This window comes from Bufo gargarizans, chromosome 1 (assembly GCF_014858855.1).
Source record: "Bufo gargarizans isolate SCDJY-AF-19 chromosome 1, ASM1485885v1, whole genome shotgun sequence".
Classification (NCBI taxonomy): Eukaryota; Metazoa; Chordata; class Amphibia; order Anura; family Bufonidae; genus Bufo; species Bufo gargarizans.
Genome location: NC_058080.1, coordinates 592,437,129 through 592,452,096, shown reverse-complemented (window position 1 = coordinate 592,452,096; position 14,968 = coordinate 592,437,129). Strand labels below are relative to the sequence as shown.

The 14,968-nt window shown below is 43.5% G+C and overlaps 1 protein-coding gene across 4 annotated transcripts in view; it reads right to left on the bottom strand.

Moving 5' to 3' along the window:
- LOC122935186 (golgin subfamily A member 6-like protein 1) overlaps window positions 1-14,968 on the bottom strand; it is a 69,640-nt gene that overhangs the window by 39,002 nt on the left and 15,670 nt on the right. For 2 of the 4 annotated variants that reach the window (XM_044290951.1, XM_044290971.1), the window contains exons 5-8: window positions 7,376-7,465; window positions 6,418-6,528; window positions 5,033-5,084; window positions 3,660-3,828 (exon numbers count right to left, since the gene is read on the bottom strand). In XM_044290951.1, the coding sequence (XP_044146886.1) occupies window positions 3,660-3,828; window positions 5,033-5,084; window positions 6,418-6,528; window positions 7,376-7,465 (422 nt within the window). Of the gene's footprint in view, window positions 1-3,659; window positions 3,829-5,032; window positions 5,085-6,417; window positions 6,529-7,375; window positions 7,466-11,433; window positions 11,609-14,968 lie in introns of those variants that run through there. The other 2 variants (XM_044290965.1, XM_044290957.1) reach the window with 2 other exon arrangements.

Genomic DNA, 14,968 nt, shown 5'->3' with positions numbered 1-14,968 from the left:
TTGTGCATCCACTTTTTGCAGACTGTAAAATACATACAGCCGTGTGCATGAGGCCTTAAAGGGATTCTGTCACCTCTTTTTACCCCATAGAGATGCGGACATGCACGGCTAGATCGCCGCTAGCATGTCTGAAATATACCTGTCCCATATCTCTGAGTGGTATATGTATATCAGCCTAGTAAGGAGCCCAAGGGGCTGCACTAACTGTTCTGGAGCCCAGCTATGCCCCCCTGTGAAGGAGCCGAGCACCACCTGTATCCACGAATATCCTCCTTATTCACGAAGTCAGATCGCCGTAATCTCGCGGTGCGCGAGCTTGTGCATGCGCAGTTCCTTCCTTAAGGCTGATGCATAAGGAAGAAACACTATGCCGGTACTGCGCATGCGCGAGCTCGCACATTGCGAGGTTACGTCGATCTGACTTTGTAAACAAGGAGGAGATTCGTGGACACAGGTGATGCTGGGCTCCGGAACGGTTAGTACAGCCCCTTGGGCTCCTTACCAGGCTGATTTACATATATATGGGTAAACAGTTTGAAGGTTTTCTGAGAGATGCTATCTTAGAGCATCTCAACGGAAATAAGCAAATAACGCCATATCAGCATGGCTTCGTGAGGGATCGGTCATGCCAAACTAATTTAATCAGTTTCTATGAGGAGGTAAGTTCTAGACTTGACAGCAGCGAATCAATGGATGTCGTGTATCTGGACTTCTCCAAAGCATTTGACACTGTACCACATAAAAGGTTAGTATATAAAATGAGAATGCTCGGACTGGGAGAAAACGTCTGTAAGTGGGTAAGTAACTGGCTTAATGATAGAAAACAGAGGGTGGTTATTAACGGTACACACTCAGATTGGGTCACTGTCACTAGTGGGGTACCTCAGGGGTCAGTATTGGGCCCTATTCTCTTCAATATATTTATTAATGATCTTGTAGAAGGCTTGCATAGTAAAGTATCAATTTTCACAGATGACACTAAACTGTGTAAAGTAATTAACACTGAAGAGGACAGTATACTACTACAGAGGGATCTGGATAGATTGGAGGCTTGGGCAGATAAGTGGCAGATGAGGTTTAACACTGATAAATGTAAAGTTATGCACATGGGAAGGAAAAATGCAAGTCACCCGTACATACTAAATGGTAAAACACTCGGTAACACTGACATGGAAAAGGATCTAGGAATTTTAATAAACAGCAAACTAAGCTGTAAAAACCAGTGTCAGGCAGCGGCTGCCAAGGCCAATAAGATAATAGGTTGCATCAGAAGGGGCATAGATGCCCGTGATGAGAACATAGTCCTACCACTTTACAAATCGCTAGTCAGACCACACAGGGAGTACTGTGTACAGTTCTGGGCTCCTGTGAACAAGGCAGACATAGTAGAGCTGGAGAGGGTCCAGAGGAGGGCAACTAAAGTAATAACTGGAATGGGGCAACTACAGTACCCTGAAAGATTATTAAAATTAGGGTTATTCACTTTAGAAAAAAGACGACTGAGGGGAGATCTAATTAATATGTATAAATATATCAGGGGACAGTACAGAGATCTCTCCTATCATCTATTTATCCCCAGGACTGTGACTGTGACGAGGGGACATCCTCTGCGTCTGGAGGAAAGAAGGTTTGTACACAAACATAGAAGAGGATTCTTTACGGTAAGAGCAGTGAGACTATGGAACTCTCTGCCTGAGGAGGTGGTGATGGTGAGTACAATAAAGGAATTCAAGAGGGGCCTGGATGTATTTCTGGAGCTTAATAATATTACAGGCTATAGCTACTAGAGAGGGGTCGTTGATCCAGGGAGTTATTCTGATTGCCTGATTGGAGTCGGGAAGGAATTTTTTATTCCCCTAAAGTGGGGAAAATTGGCTTCTACCTCACAGTTTTTTTTTTTGCCTTCCTCTGGATCAACTTGCAGGAAAACAGGCCGAACTGGATGGACAAATGTCTTTTTTAGGCCTTATGTACTATGTTACTATATATAAAATCATTTTTTACACTCAATAAAAACACTTAGAGATATGGGACAGGTATATTGCGGACATGCTAGCGGCGATCTAGCCGTGCATGTCCGCATCTCTATAGGGTAAAAAGAGGTGACAGAATCCCTTTAAGTAAATTCAGCTGTGTTTATCCTTGTAGAAACCCACTTGGGTATAGGGAGTCTTATAGGTAATGCTCCCTGGGAAAAGTATGCAAAATAGATGTCCTCCAGAAGGAAGAAAATTGTCTCTCTAGTGTCACCTATAGGTAGCTAATGTTTGACCCATAACGGAAAATTGACCAGAGACACCCATCCGTAGACAGCCCTGTTTCAGAGTGCTCCTCATCAGCAGATAGTAAGGTTTTGGCTAGTTGGGTGAACTACATGAACTTTCAAGCATCTCCAGGAAGGTATTGTTTATCCTTGCAGAACCCAGTGGTCTCTCTTCACACATTTCTCAGGAAGCATTAACTGCAAGACTTTCTACACTAAGAATCAGAAGTGTCTAAAGGTGGCCATACACATTAGGTAGAAGTAGTTTGATGGTTGAACCAGGTGAACAAACAACTGGTGAACGTTAGTTTCACAGACGTGGCCACACACGTTTTAGTCCACATTGGCTGCTATAGTTGTTCAAACTGGCCACACATGTTCAATAAATTAAGGTAAAACATATTGACTTAAATTTACCATTAACATGAAGTACAATGTGTCATGAGAAAATAATCTCTGAATGGTTTGGATAAGTAAAAGCGTTCCAAAGTTATTACCACATAAAGTGACACATGTCAGATTTGCTAAATTAGGCCTGGTCAGGAAGGGGGCAAATGGCCCGGTCTGGAAGTGGTTAAATTTCAACCCAATGATCGTTCATTTTGGTTGAAATCCTTTTGATCACCTTTAGGCCTCTTGCACATGAACGTTGTGTGCCTGTGGCCGTATTGAGGCCTGCATACGGTGGGTCTGCAATACACGAGCACCGGCCCGTGTGCACTCCGCATCACGGATGCGAACCCATTCACTTGAATAGGTCTGCAATCACGGAGATGCGGAACGGAAGCACGGATCGGAACCCCACGGAAGCACTACGGAGTCCTTCTGTGGTGTTTCTGCCCGTGCCTCTGCACCGCAAAAAAAATAGACCTTTTTTTGTGGTGCGGACGGATCACAGACCAATTCAAATTGAATGAGACTCGATCCTGTCCCGGCCGCCGCACGGATGTTGCCCGTGCATTGTGGTCCCCAATGCACGGAACGGATGCACACGTTTGTGTGCTAGAGGCCTTAGAGTAATGTGTATGGCCATTACTGAGGTTTTGAAGGCATCTCACCCTGTCAACCAGAACTCTACTCTGTACTGATGAGGAGCAAAAACTTCGAAACAAAGCTGTCTACAGATGTGTGTCTCTGGTTTGGCTAATAATCCTCAGCCATATCTCTAGGCTCTATTACAGATCAGACCGGCTGAGAGGGTAGCTACTTATAGGTGGCACCAGAGAGAAAGTTTTTATCCTCCTGAAGAAGAGCAAGTAAACCCACAAAGAAGCACTGGACTTTCGTGGCAAGAGCTGTGCCATATTACATATAGTATAAATAGACCTATGTGCCCACCAAGTGCAATAATTAGCGACAACAGTATAAATAGTACGAATGCACCAATGTGACCTACCAGTATGTCACTGGGTATGCCCTTTGCACAGATATCTCTGGAGGACTCTGCTGATTTAAGAGTGCTGGAGATCCATCGTTTAGAAAGGTCATCCTTTAGTTCTCTGTTTGTAAATGGTCTATCAAAGTCTTCTTCATCATCTGTGGATACTTTGCTAAAGTCAGGATATCTGAAAGTGAATATAAATGGATTAGTTGATAGAATAAAGCTAGCCATACACATAACATATATGTGGACCCACGGACAGCGTGTATGGTGTCATCCTGACTCTCACCCGACAACTGGTTCAGACAAACCTTTTTCCTGTATACATAATGAAATAACGGTATCCTGACTAAGAATCCTTCCTATAGTAGCCACAGTGGTATGCAGCCACAGTGTCCCTTTAATGGTCCATATAGACATAAGTGTATTGTCAGCTAAATTCATCATTTCCGTGGGCACCAGCCAACAGTCTAATGTCTATTGCGAGCTTGTTACAGCTGTAGGTGTGGAACCACTGTGCCAAGTCACTGGTGTGGAAGGCTGACCCACGGGGATCAGAGCCACCCAGGAGAAGCACCAAGGGGACAGGCAATACTCGTAATGAGGAAACAGGCACAGGTCAGGGCAGGCAGCGTTTGTGCAAATCCATAATCCAGTCCAGAGATCAGGACAGGTGGCACAATGTCAGAACTGTGAACATGCAGAGGCTGGCACACAGACAAATGGATTATAGCTCTTTTGCAAGGTCTAGCAGAAGCTAACAGAACCTGATGATCAGGCAAGGGATGGACACACAGCAGAGAATATATGGCAGAGCAATCAACACCACACACGGCAAAGGAGGATTAACCTTTACAGTATATATACACTTAATACTGGTTCCTATTTACACACAGGCAACCGACACTCATGCTCATAGGACAGCAGCAGCACGATCTGCCATTGTAACAGATCATAACTCTCCCTTGCCTGATCGTTTTGTTCTCCTGGGAGATAATCTATTGCCATAGGTGTCTGACAGCAGCTTTCTCTTCCCATCATATTGAAAACACATACATGCTGCACTAAACTGAGTGTGTAATGTGTATGGGGGTGTCGGGAGAAATAGCCGTCATCCGAATGATCATTCAGCCAACAGCTATTGAAGGAGTATGGGCACCTTTATTCTTCAGCAGGGTTCCCAAAACAACTGCACTACTACCACAGCTGGTCAGGCAGCATAATCCAAGCCACCAGTTTCTTACTGGTAAGTCAGGTCACAACTGGGAGAAGGGAAGGGACAAGGATTTTGGGCTGGACTTTAATCACACTTTTCTCTACCTTTTACACTTTCTTTGTAAATTTAGCTAGAGAATATGAAACAATTCAGTAGAAATTACAGAACCTACCGCCCAGAGCTACTTTTACTGCGTGTAAATCTTCTGGTTTTGTGACTGGAATCTGTTAGAGAAATAAATATAGGATTTTCCATAGAATTGTTTTGAAAGAGAAAAAAAACTAAAGTATCAACTATAATGAGTTGTGACAAGCAATAGCTTTTTACTCCACATTTGTACATAAGTGAGGACATAAGTCAGGACAAACTTTCTAGCAACGATCCCACGAGACCTGACGTAGCAGTTTATATAATCTGAGTCACAGAGATGGAGTTTATTTACCAAGACCAAAATGAGCAATATCATAGGAGAGCCCAAACTACATATATGTAAAGGTATAAAATAGTAAATAACAAGAAACAAAGGTGTAAAAAAACAAGTAAGGGGAACCTGTCATTATGGAAGTGCAGTGCAATCTGCAGGCAGTTATAGAACTGAGCAGACTGATATATAGATTCAGTATAACTTGTCATTTATTTACTTACGGGCTCATGCATGCGGCCGTTCCGTGCATTGGAGACCGCAATTTGCGGTCCCCAATGCACAAGCAACATCCGTGCGGATTCCGCAGATGCATCCAGACCCTATTCAACTTGAATGGGACCGTGGTCCGTCCACACCGTAGAAAAGTAGTGCATGCACTATTTTGCAGGCCCCAATACGGACACGGCCGGGCAGCGGGCGTGTGCATGAGCCCTAAAAGTGTTTCAAGTAACCTGTGGAAGGAAGAGACTTTCTGCAGCACCTACACTTCCGTCTTGCCGCTGATTCAATGGATCTTGGCTGTGATCCTGTGACCTCCTGACTGCCTGCGGGCGAGGTCCCGATCATATGTGCTCCTCTGTCTTACTGTTCAGTGTCATGTAAATTAAGCAGCTGAACAGGAAGAGACAGGAGTTTGGACTTCAGTGGAAGAGCCTGCAGCCAGTTGGTTGGTCAAGTGATCATAGCTGAGATCGGGGAATCGGTGGTGCGACAGAAGGCTAAGTACAGGTTAGCTGAAACTGAAAATTTAGGCAAAGCCCTGGTTAGCCCCTTTAAACCTCTGCTCTGTCTATGCTTAGGAGTCCAAAGGGCGGCCCTACTCAGTGACTGACAGCTATCTCTTTATGTACAGTCATAGAGGAAAGGATGTCAGTCACTGAATAGGTCCACTCATTGGACTCATAATCATAGAAAAGCAGGGATTTCAATTAATAAATAACAAGTTTTTCAGAATCGATATATTAATCTCTGCTCAGCTCCTCCAGCTCGATAACATGCTGCCTGCAGATTACGCTGTATTTTCCATGTGACCCCTCCCCCAACTATACGCAAATTTCTCCCCTCATTGCACAAACAAGAAACTGCCATCCTTCCCAAAAATAATCATAATGAACTGATTTATAGCCTCTCACCTCCTTTGCTGTTGCCCAAAGCTTTACGGATGTGATCTCGGACTCTTTCTGTTGTCACAGAGTCCAAATCACTGTCAACAGTCACGGCATCAAAACTCTTCAAAGCAACACCTTACGGGAAAAAATGAGCAGTGTTTACCATTCAGATGGCTGAAGTTAGGAACCCGATACCAATGCAAAGAAAAAAAAATTTTTTTCATTTTTGTGTTAAGTATTAAAACACAAGAAAAACTATACATAAAAGGTATCGCTATAATTGTACCGATCCGGAAAAGGAAGATAACACGTAAAACTGAAAACCATAAAACTATGGTCGAATTTAACTTAAAACCATAAAACTATGGTCGAATTTTATATATCTTTTTCAATTCGACCCCATTTGGATTTTTTTTCCAGCTTCCCACAACAACATATGCAATATTAAATGGTGCCATTAGAAAGTACAACTTGCCCTGCGAAAAACATACCCTGTGAATGCAAAAATAAAAAAGTTATGGCTCCGAGAAGGCAGGGAGTAAACAATGAAAACACAAAAATGAAAATCAGCCTGGTCCTTAAGGGGTTATTAACTGATATTTTTTTTTTTTTTAAATGAACAAGTTATAGTCAATGAGTGACACAAAAGGGGATAATTGGGCTATGCTACTTCCATGTATGGTCAGATAGTGGTGGTCATAGACAAACTGATGCCAAGCAAAGTAGTAGGATAGAACAGGTTGGATTTTTATCTGTTACATTCCTCGGTGCCCGTCCAACACTACTCCCTGGGCAGATTTATCAAAAGCCGACTTAGCTGCCCATAGCAACCAATAAGACTCCACCTTTCATTTTTTAGACTTCTGTTACCCAGTTTTGACAAATCTGCCCCAACATGTTTGGCTGAGCTAAGGGGCACATTAGATTCTGTGTCTATGGCAGCTTTAGAGCCCTGACAAACACAACCTATGTAACTACGTACCGGCCACATGCTTGTATACAGGAGAACCTTTGCTATCTTCTGTCACTGAGGAGTCCACAGGGATGAGATCTTCCACTCGGTCGTTTTGTCCTGTGAATATATTATTGATCATGTAGAAATGCTATTCACAAACACAGTGTCAAATCCTAAATCAGAGGATGAATATTGAATAAAATATTGTATAAAAAACTATTTGAAATAACAGAACCTATAAGCGGACTGGTTTACACACATTCTTTGAAGGTATCTATGATGGTTCCATGTTCATATGTGCCCGCATTGCTAAGAAAAATGATGTTTTAATATATGCAAATGAGCCTCTAGGAGCAACGGGGGCGTTGCCATTACACCTAAAGGTTCTGCTCACTGCAACTGCCGCGCCCTCTGCACTTTAAAGGCCAAAGGCCCCTTTAACACGGGCGAGTATTCCGTGCGGTTGCGATGCGTGAGTTGAACGCATTGCACCCGCACTGAATCCCGACCCATTCATTTCTATGGGGCTGTTCACATTTATTGTGTAAAAAATTTGATTTGATACATATGCAAATTAACCTGAGATGAGTCCTGTCGCTGACTCATCTCACATACAGGACTCATCTCAGGTTAATTTGCATATGTATCAAATCGTTTTTTATACACATTAAAAGCACACAGAGCTATGGGGACTGGGTATTGCGGATGTGCTAGCGGCCATCTAGCAACCCATGTCCTCAGCTCTATACCCAAAATCCCGGTAACAGGTTCCCATTAAGTCCAGCTAAGGCGGGATTCATATCTACAAGTTTTGTTGCAGTTTCAAGAGTGAATAAAAAACAAGAGAAGTTTAATTAAAAGGATAACTTCTAAAACAAACAAATTGTGTCAGAATCTACCACTGCCCCAAAAACTGCATCCAGCCTAAGGTTCCATTCACACGTCCGTAGTGTATTGCGTATCCTCAATACACCCGGCCGGCACCCCCATAGAACTGCCTATTCTTGTCCGCATCTATATTGCGGACAAGAATAGGACATGTTCTATTTTTTTCCGGAGCCGCAAACCGGAAGATTGGGGGCCGCGCTCTGGATATGCGGATGCGGACAGCACACTGTGTGCTGTCCGGATCCATTCCTGCCCCATAGAGAATGAATGGGTCTGCACCCGTTCCGCAATGGACCCTAACAGACATTAAAAGGGTTCTCTCCTCTGGATAGGTCATCAATATCAGATCGGTACAGGTCCAACACCACCACCAATCAGCGTTTTTTTACGCTGCTGTGACAGTGGAAGCTAACAGTGTATGGAGCAGAAGCCTGTCCACTGTGTAGTTTCCAGTACTAATGCACGGAAACGGAACTCCAGGGGCGGACTGGCCAAAGACCCCATGAGGAAATTTCCCGGTGGGCCAATGACTGCTGGCCAGGTCCATAACGATCTGACGGTCTCAGCATTAATTAATGCTTGGAACATGGGTACTTATGCACCTGGCCGGCATTCACAGGTGCCCTCTTGAATTCAACTGTATTACCATCCTCAGGACAGTGATACAGTTGAATACTGTGGCGAGGGTAGCAGTATTTTTTGCTGCACTGTGCTATTTAGTTCTGCTGGGACGGTATTTCGTGCTGCACTATGGCTGTGGTGGCTAACCTTCTGCACTCCAGATGTGGCAAAACTACGACTCCCAAGATGTACACTTGCTTGCTAGAAATGAATGGAGCATGCTGGGAGTCGTAGTTTCACCACAGCTGGGGTGCCGAAGGTTAGCCATCACTGCACTATGGTATTGCTGCCCCTGCCTACTTGTGTTGGCCCTGTCTACTTGTGTTGGCCCTCCTTCTGTCAGCTTGGACTCGCCTACAACATGGGGACACTTTTAGGCTTTTTTTCCAGGGCCACTTTACGTTCCCAGTCTGCCCCTGCTTGGCTCCCATTCACTTGAATGGGAGCGGAGCTGCATTACGGCCACTACACAATGTATTGAGTATTGTTTCCAGTGCCACAGCAGCCTAAAACAACTAATTGACGGAGGTACAGGGTGTCCAACCCCCACGAGGCGCTGGATCACAATTTACTTTTTTATTGTTGCTATGACCAAGAATCCTTAAGTAGGATAGGGGTTGGACTCCACAGGAAAATTTGGATAACCAAGTAAGATCCTTGGTTAGATAAGTAAGCGTCTTGTTGGATCAGTTTCTGGACACTTTCCACCCCGGCTACCTTCATCGGTCACCCATGTTTTGCACATGACGAGGCTTACGTTGTGCCACTGTTTTTTTTGTTTTTTTCTTATATTCTTCCATTTACAAGTTTACATCTAAGATAATATGGATTTCAGATGTCACACGATGACTATTTTTTTTCATTAGATCATCTTAGTTATCTACGTTATGGAAGAACTTGTGTATTTTATATACCAAATGATATGATACAGTTTTTGCTGTATTTCCTTTTTTGAAAGAACTTTAAAAATGCAGCTGCAGGATTTCTTAGGGGCAGCTGGATTCTTACATACTTGAAAAGGAAACGTCCACATCCATCGGACGAATCCCAGAGGAGACATGCCGTGGTTACGCTGCCCATTATGCACATATCAACTGCGCTACAATTAATATTAGCATCTACAATTACCAGTCACTTACCATTACTACTTCTAATAAATCACACTGGCAAGAAAGGCGCCACAGAGGGGTACTGAACTAGCCAGGACTGATTTGTATGTAATATCCCATTGAAAGACATTGGAGGAGGAATTTCCACTCTATTGGCTGAAGCATTGACTGAGTCGGTCACCTCCAAAATTAATCTCAAAGTAAGCAAACCCCCAAGTAAAGTAGGTGTCCCAAAACATAACCATACCTTTCTTGTGAAAATCTGATCCTCTAATCCTGATAAATGCTTCTTTTTATTTTATGCAAATAAGGCCTTTGGTGCACTGTGGGCAGAGCTGCTCTGTTCAGTGCACTTGACTTCCCTTGAAATCTCAGGGACTGTCATTCAAACAAAATGACAGGTGCTAAGTGGTGTTGATGGTCTTACAATGGTGCACCAAACAGAGCAGCCCCAAAACCCTTATTTGCATAAAAAGAGGATTTTTAGGATTGGAGGACCCGATTTCCACAAGAAAGGAATGGTCACATTTTGGGGCCAGTAACCTACATGGCCTTATAGTTGCTTAGGGAGTGATAAACTCCCTTTTAGAAGACTTCTGGTGCCTTCAAGATTCATTACGGACTGGTATATGTCTGAGTGTCACTCCAAGTTCCACAAATCTGAGCAGGGTGCTGGGGATTCCAAAGAGTTAAGATTTCTCAGAATTTAAAAAAGGGGTTGTTCACCACCAGGGACCTTTCTGGCATAGCAGAGTCTGTCGAGGAAATCATCCTTACTTGTTCCGTGCTGCAGGGTTCCAGCTCCTTCACTCCCCACCGCTGCAAATCTCCAGTCTCCCCATGTCAACATCAGGCTCCATGCATCATGTAACCCAGTGACATGACACATGTGGGACACGTCACCACTATGGCTAGTCATTGGCAGTAGCTACATGACCCATGTCAAACCAGATGTTGCCACAAGAGTCCACAAATGTGCAGCAGTGATGGGGGAGCAAAGGAACCGTAACCCAGCAGTAGGGATCAGGCAAGTATGATACCCTGCGCAGGTCCGCTCCGCTCGAAGGACATTGTTAGTTACTCATTCAGTGTGCATATTGATGGCAGCAAATCCATGTTTACATGACAACCATGTATTTTAGGCTACATAAAAGATGCAAGCAGTCTACATATGAGCGTCTGATTCTCATTTGTTAGCCGATCGCTGCCATGTTTAAGTGGGTCAATGACCAGGAATGAGCATTCTTTTGAACACTAGTTCAGCCGATCATCGGCCCATGTAACTGGGCCTCTATGTGTATATGGCCTGCAGATCAATCCTTTGTTTCTTTAAAGTGGTTCTCTAGTGACATAAAAATGTGTTGGAATTTTTTTTTTTATATAAAACTTACTACTAATTTTAGCAGAGAATTTTTTATGTTGGTGGGCAACCCCTTTAAATGTATATAGACCCAGTCTATGACTTACTCAAACTGACGGTGCAGTTTGCTTTTCCCATTTCTGTTCCACAGTATAATGATTTCTTACTAGGTAATGGACTTCCTCCGGCGTCATCCTTCTTGTCCATACACCTTGGGAGCACACTCGAGTCAATCCCTTCACAGACTGTATCTGTACACCTTGACTCTTCTTTTGTGGGAATTAGAAGAACATTCTTGAATCCTTCAGATCTATTCATCCAGCCTTCATCCAACGTGTCTTTAGGACAACCCTCACTTCCAGTGGTACTCAAAATGAGATTTGGGGTTTTACATTCAGTTTGATGAGCTTCTGTCGAATGCCTCTGCTCCTCACATGAATAAGTATTCATCTCCCTGCCTGCCTTGGTTGAGTGTGGAAGTTCAGTCCTGCTCATGTCCTCTCCTACAGAGGAGTTCTTGGTATAAAGAGCTGGTTGGTGATCTTCACCACCTCTTGATGACAAGTGGCTTACAACAGAACTTTTCTCCAAACTCTGTAGGCTTGAAAACTTAGAATGATTTGCTTGGCTCAGCCTTGAAATCTGTCCTCCTAAAGACTCCACACTATCTTTCCTCTCTCGGTTTCTGCCTGAAGCTTGATCCTCTGCCTTTTTGGTAACAGCAGCTAGCAAGTCGTCCTCCAACTCCTCTTTGAACTTTTGGAGGATGTCTTCTCTCCTAGCTGTGTTCAGATGGTCTCCAGGGCTGTCCTCAGAAGATCGGAGTAGTAGTGATACACCTTCAGAGTCATCTACAGTCGTTTTCCCAGTGTTGTACTGTCCATTTTCATGAGCCTCTGAACTTGCTATTGGTTCGATCATTCGTTGATTGAACTTTACAGCAAAGTCCTCTGTGCACACACTCTCCGCAGAGTTGGTGTCACTCTGGTATTCTTCACCCACTGCCTGCTCAGAACCTAGAAGCTGGGATAGCCTCCATTTGTACTCCTCTTTCTTACTGTCTGTGCCTCTCCTTTGTTCTCCAGCGTCGGAGGGATTGTCCTCTTTAGCTTGATAAGAATGGGCTTCATGCAGTTGCTGTTTATCTGCACAAGAGACGGAGAGGGTATAAGATAACATATAGTTATGCTTTTTATAGGTCCTCCATGTACACCAAAGTTCTCAGGAATCAGGGCATCACTAAATAAGACATATGGAAATGGATGTGTTCCTCGCATATGCTTTCATACATTAGTAGCATGCTCTGCTTCTTGTGTTTAGGCAATTACATCAATACTCCAATACGGCCATCACATCAAAAGTGCTGGTTGAGGTCACACAGATTAAAGATTTAGTGCACTTAATGCAATCCTGAAGGGCGCAAAGCTTCATTTATGGACAGCACTAATGAGTGATTTGCAAGTTGATGAAATGTGATAGTAGTTTTCTCCAGTTCTTTGCTTACTATCTGATCTATATTAGTGAAAGCATACTTAAAGGGAAAGTTTGAATCTAAGTTTTTCAGGGCCGTCTGAAAGGTGTGTATACTGATCTCAATGTCCACAGATTTCCCTCAGCTGTGATAAGGGGCGGATTGGCCATAGACCTTACAGGGAAATTTCCCAGTGGGCCGATGTCCAAGGGAACGCCTGAGCCCTCCTAACAGCCGGCCAGTGGAAGTTTTGGGGGACATATTTTATGCTGCTGCTAGCAGTATTTTGTCATGGACTGTGGTATTTGGCTCTGTTGGGGTGGTATAATGTGCCACAATATGCATTTTGGAGCATTCCGTTCTGTTCAGTTACGTTTTGTCCCTCTTGACAATGCATGGGGACAAAACGAAAATGTTTTTTCCTGGTATTGAGACCCTATGACGGATGTCAATTCCGGAAAATATAAACGCTAGTGGGAAAATAGCCTTAGTCATCAGCATATAAGTACCAGAAAGATTTTTTCTTATAGAGAAGTTATCCCCTATCCACTTTTCTGACCAGCCGCTCCATTACAGGGGGGTCTCCAAGGGGTACGGCGCCCCTGTTCTCTTGATTGGCGGTGGGAACCTACCGCTTGGACCCCCACCGATCTCATAGTTATCACCTATCCTGTTGATAGGGGATACATTTCTATAACCAGAATACCTTTTTTAAGGCTATTCTAGGAGTAGTGGGACCTATGCCAGAGCCACAAGGCCACAGCTGCTCGGCAGGGATGTGGGATGTCAGACCTCCACCGATCTGGACAACTTGTTTAAGTGCCATGAATTCAATCACAGAGTCCCACTTAGTGGACAATCTTCCGTTGAAGGGCATTTGCATTTTGACACCTACTTGTTTTTCATACAGCGAACACATTTTCCGCAAGCCTTATTGCATGGTGTATATAGAACTTTTCTCCCTCGGGTGAGTATGAAATACATGTTTCGGACAAAATACTGCTTACATACTGACATATGAAGCATTTCTAATCCCTGTTTACATATGTTAGTCTGAATGAGGCCTAAGAACAAGGTCAAATGTGCGCACAGCAATACGGAAAATGTTACAAGTTGACACTAGATGGCAGCCAAGAGACGATGTTCTGTCTGCTCCGCCGGATCTGGGATTAGGGAAGATTATACATTAATATAATGGCAAATAATTCCCTTTCACATTTTTTTTCTTTTTTTATTACAAAAGATGACTTTCATACTGGATTATCTTGGATTTCACTAAACACAACTACCAGTCAAATATCACTGGAGTACCAAGGAGCTGCATGGGTTAAGTATATCCAGCTAACAAATTCTAGTTCATTAGGATAACTGAAATGTAAGTAAAGACATCATAAGTTTGTGTGATGAAACATAAAAGCTGAAAAAAATCACTGTCTCTAGTATTATTCCAACATTTTACATTTGGAAATATCGTAGCGATTGACCTAAGAGACGGAATATGTACTAGGAGTCAATGTCAAGAATGGCTAAAAAGGCGTAAATGTATGACTTCAGCTGTATATGCAAGTAAGCCATGTGAAATTGCTAATTATTTCTGCTTCTCCAGATTTTGGACAGTACAGTGCTACAACTGCTAGTTGCATTAGGCTGTGTTCACACATCTCGCACATATTACATAGTTGAACCAGCCTAGAAATCCTCACTAAGGCTACATTCACAGTCCGCAAATCGCGGACCCACAATACATGGATGCCGGCCGTGTGCGTTCCACATTTTGCGGCAGCACATGGCCAGCGCTATATACAGAATGTCTACTCTTTTAAACCCAGCAAATGAAATGTCATGGTATGCTAAGACTCTGACATTTTGAGAACGAGTGCTCCAACCTTACTATAAAACTTTCTATGAATAACCATTACATAATGGCAAATTTAAAGTAGGGAAAGTGCCATTCATGAACAGGTGACAGCTGAGGCCAGCGAATGGATGCAGTGGTCATGTGAATAATGAACAGCACAAGACCAGCAGGGATTTACTACAGCAGCAGCACAGGATCAGAAGGACATTTAAAAGGAGAGTATTCATTTCACCCTATCCCTGCCCTAGACCACCAAAGATGCTCACATTATCCTTTTCTCTGCTGTAGACCACCAGATATACTGGCAGTAACC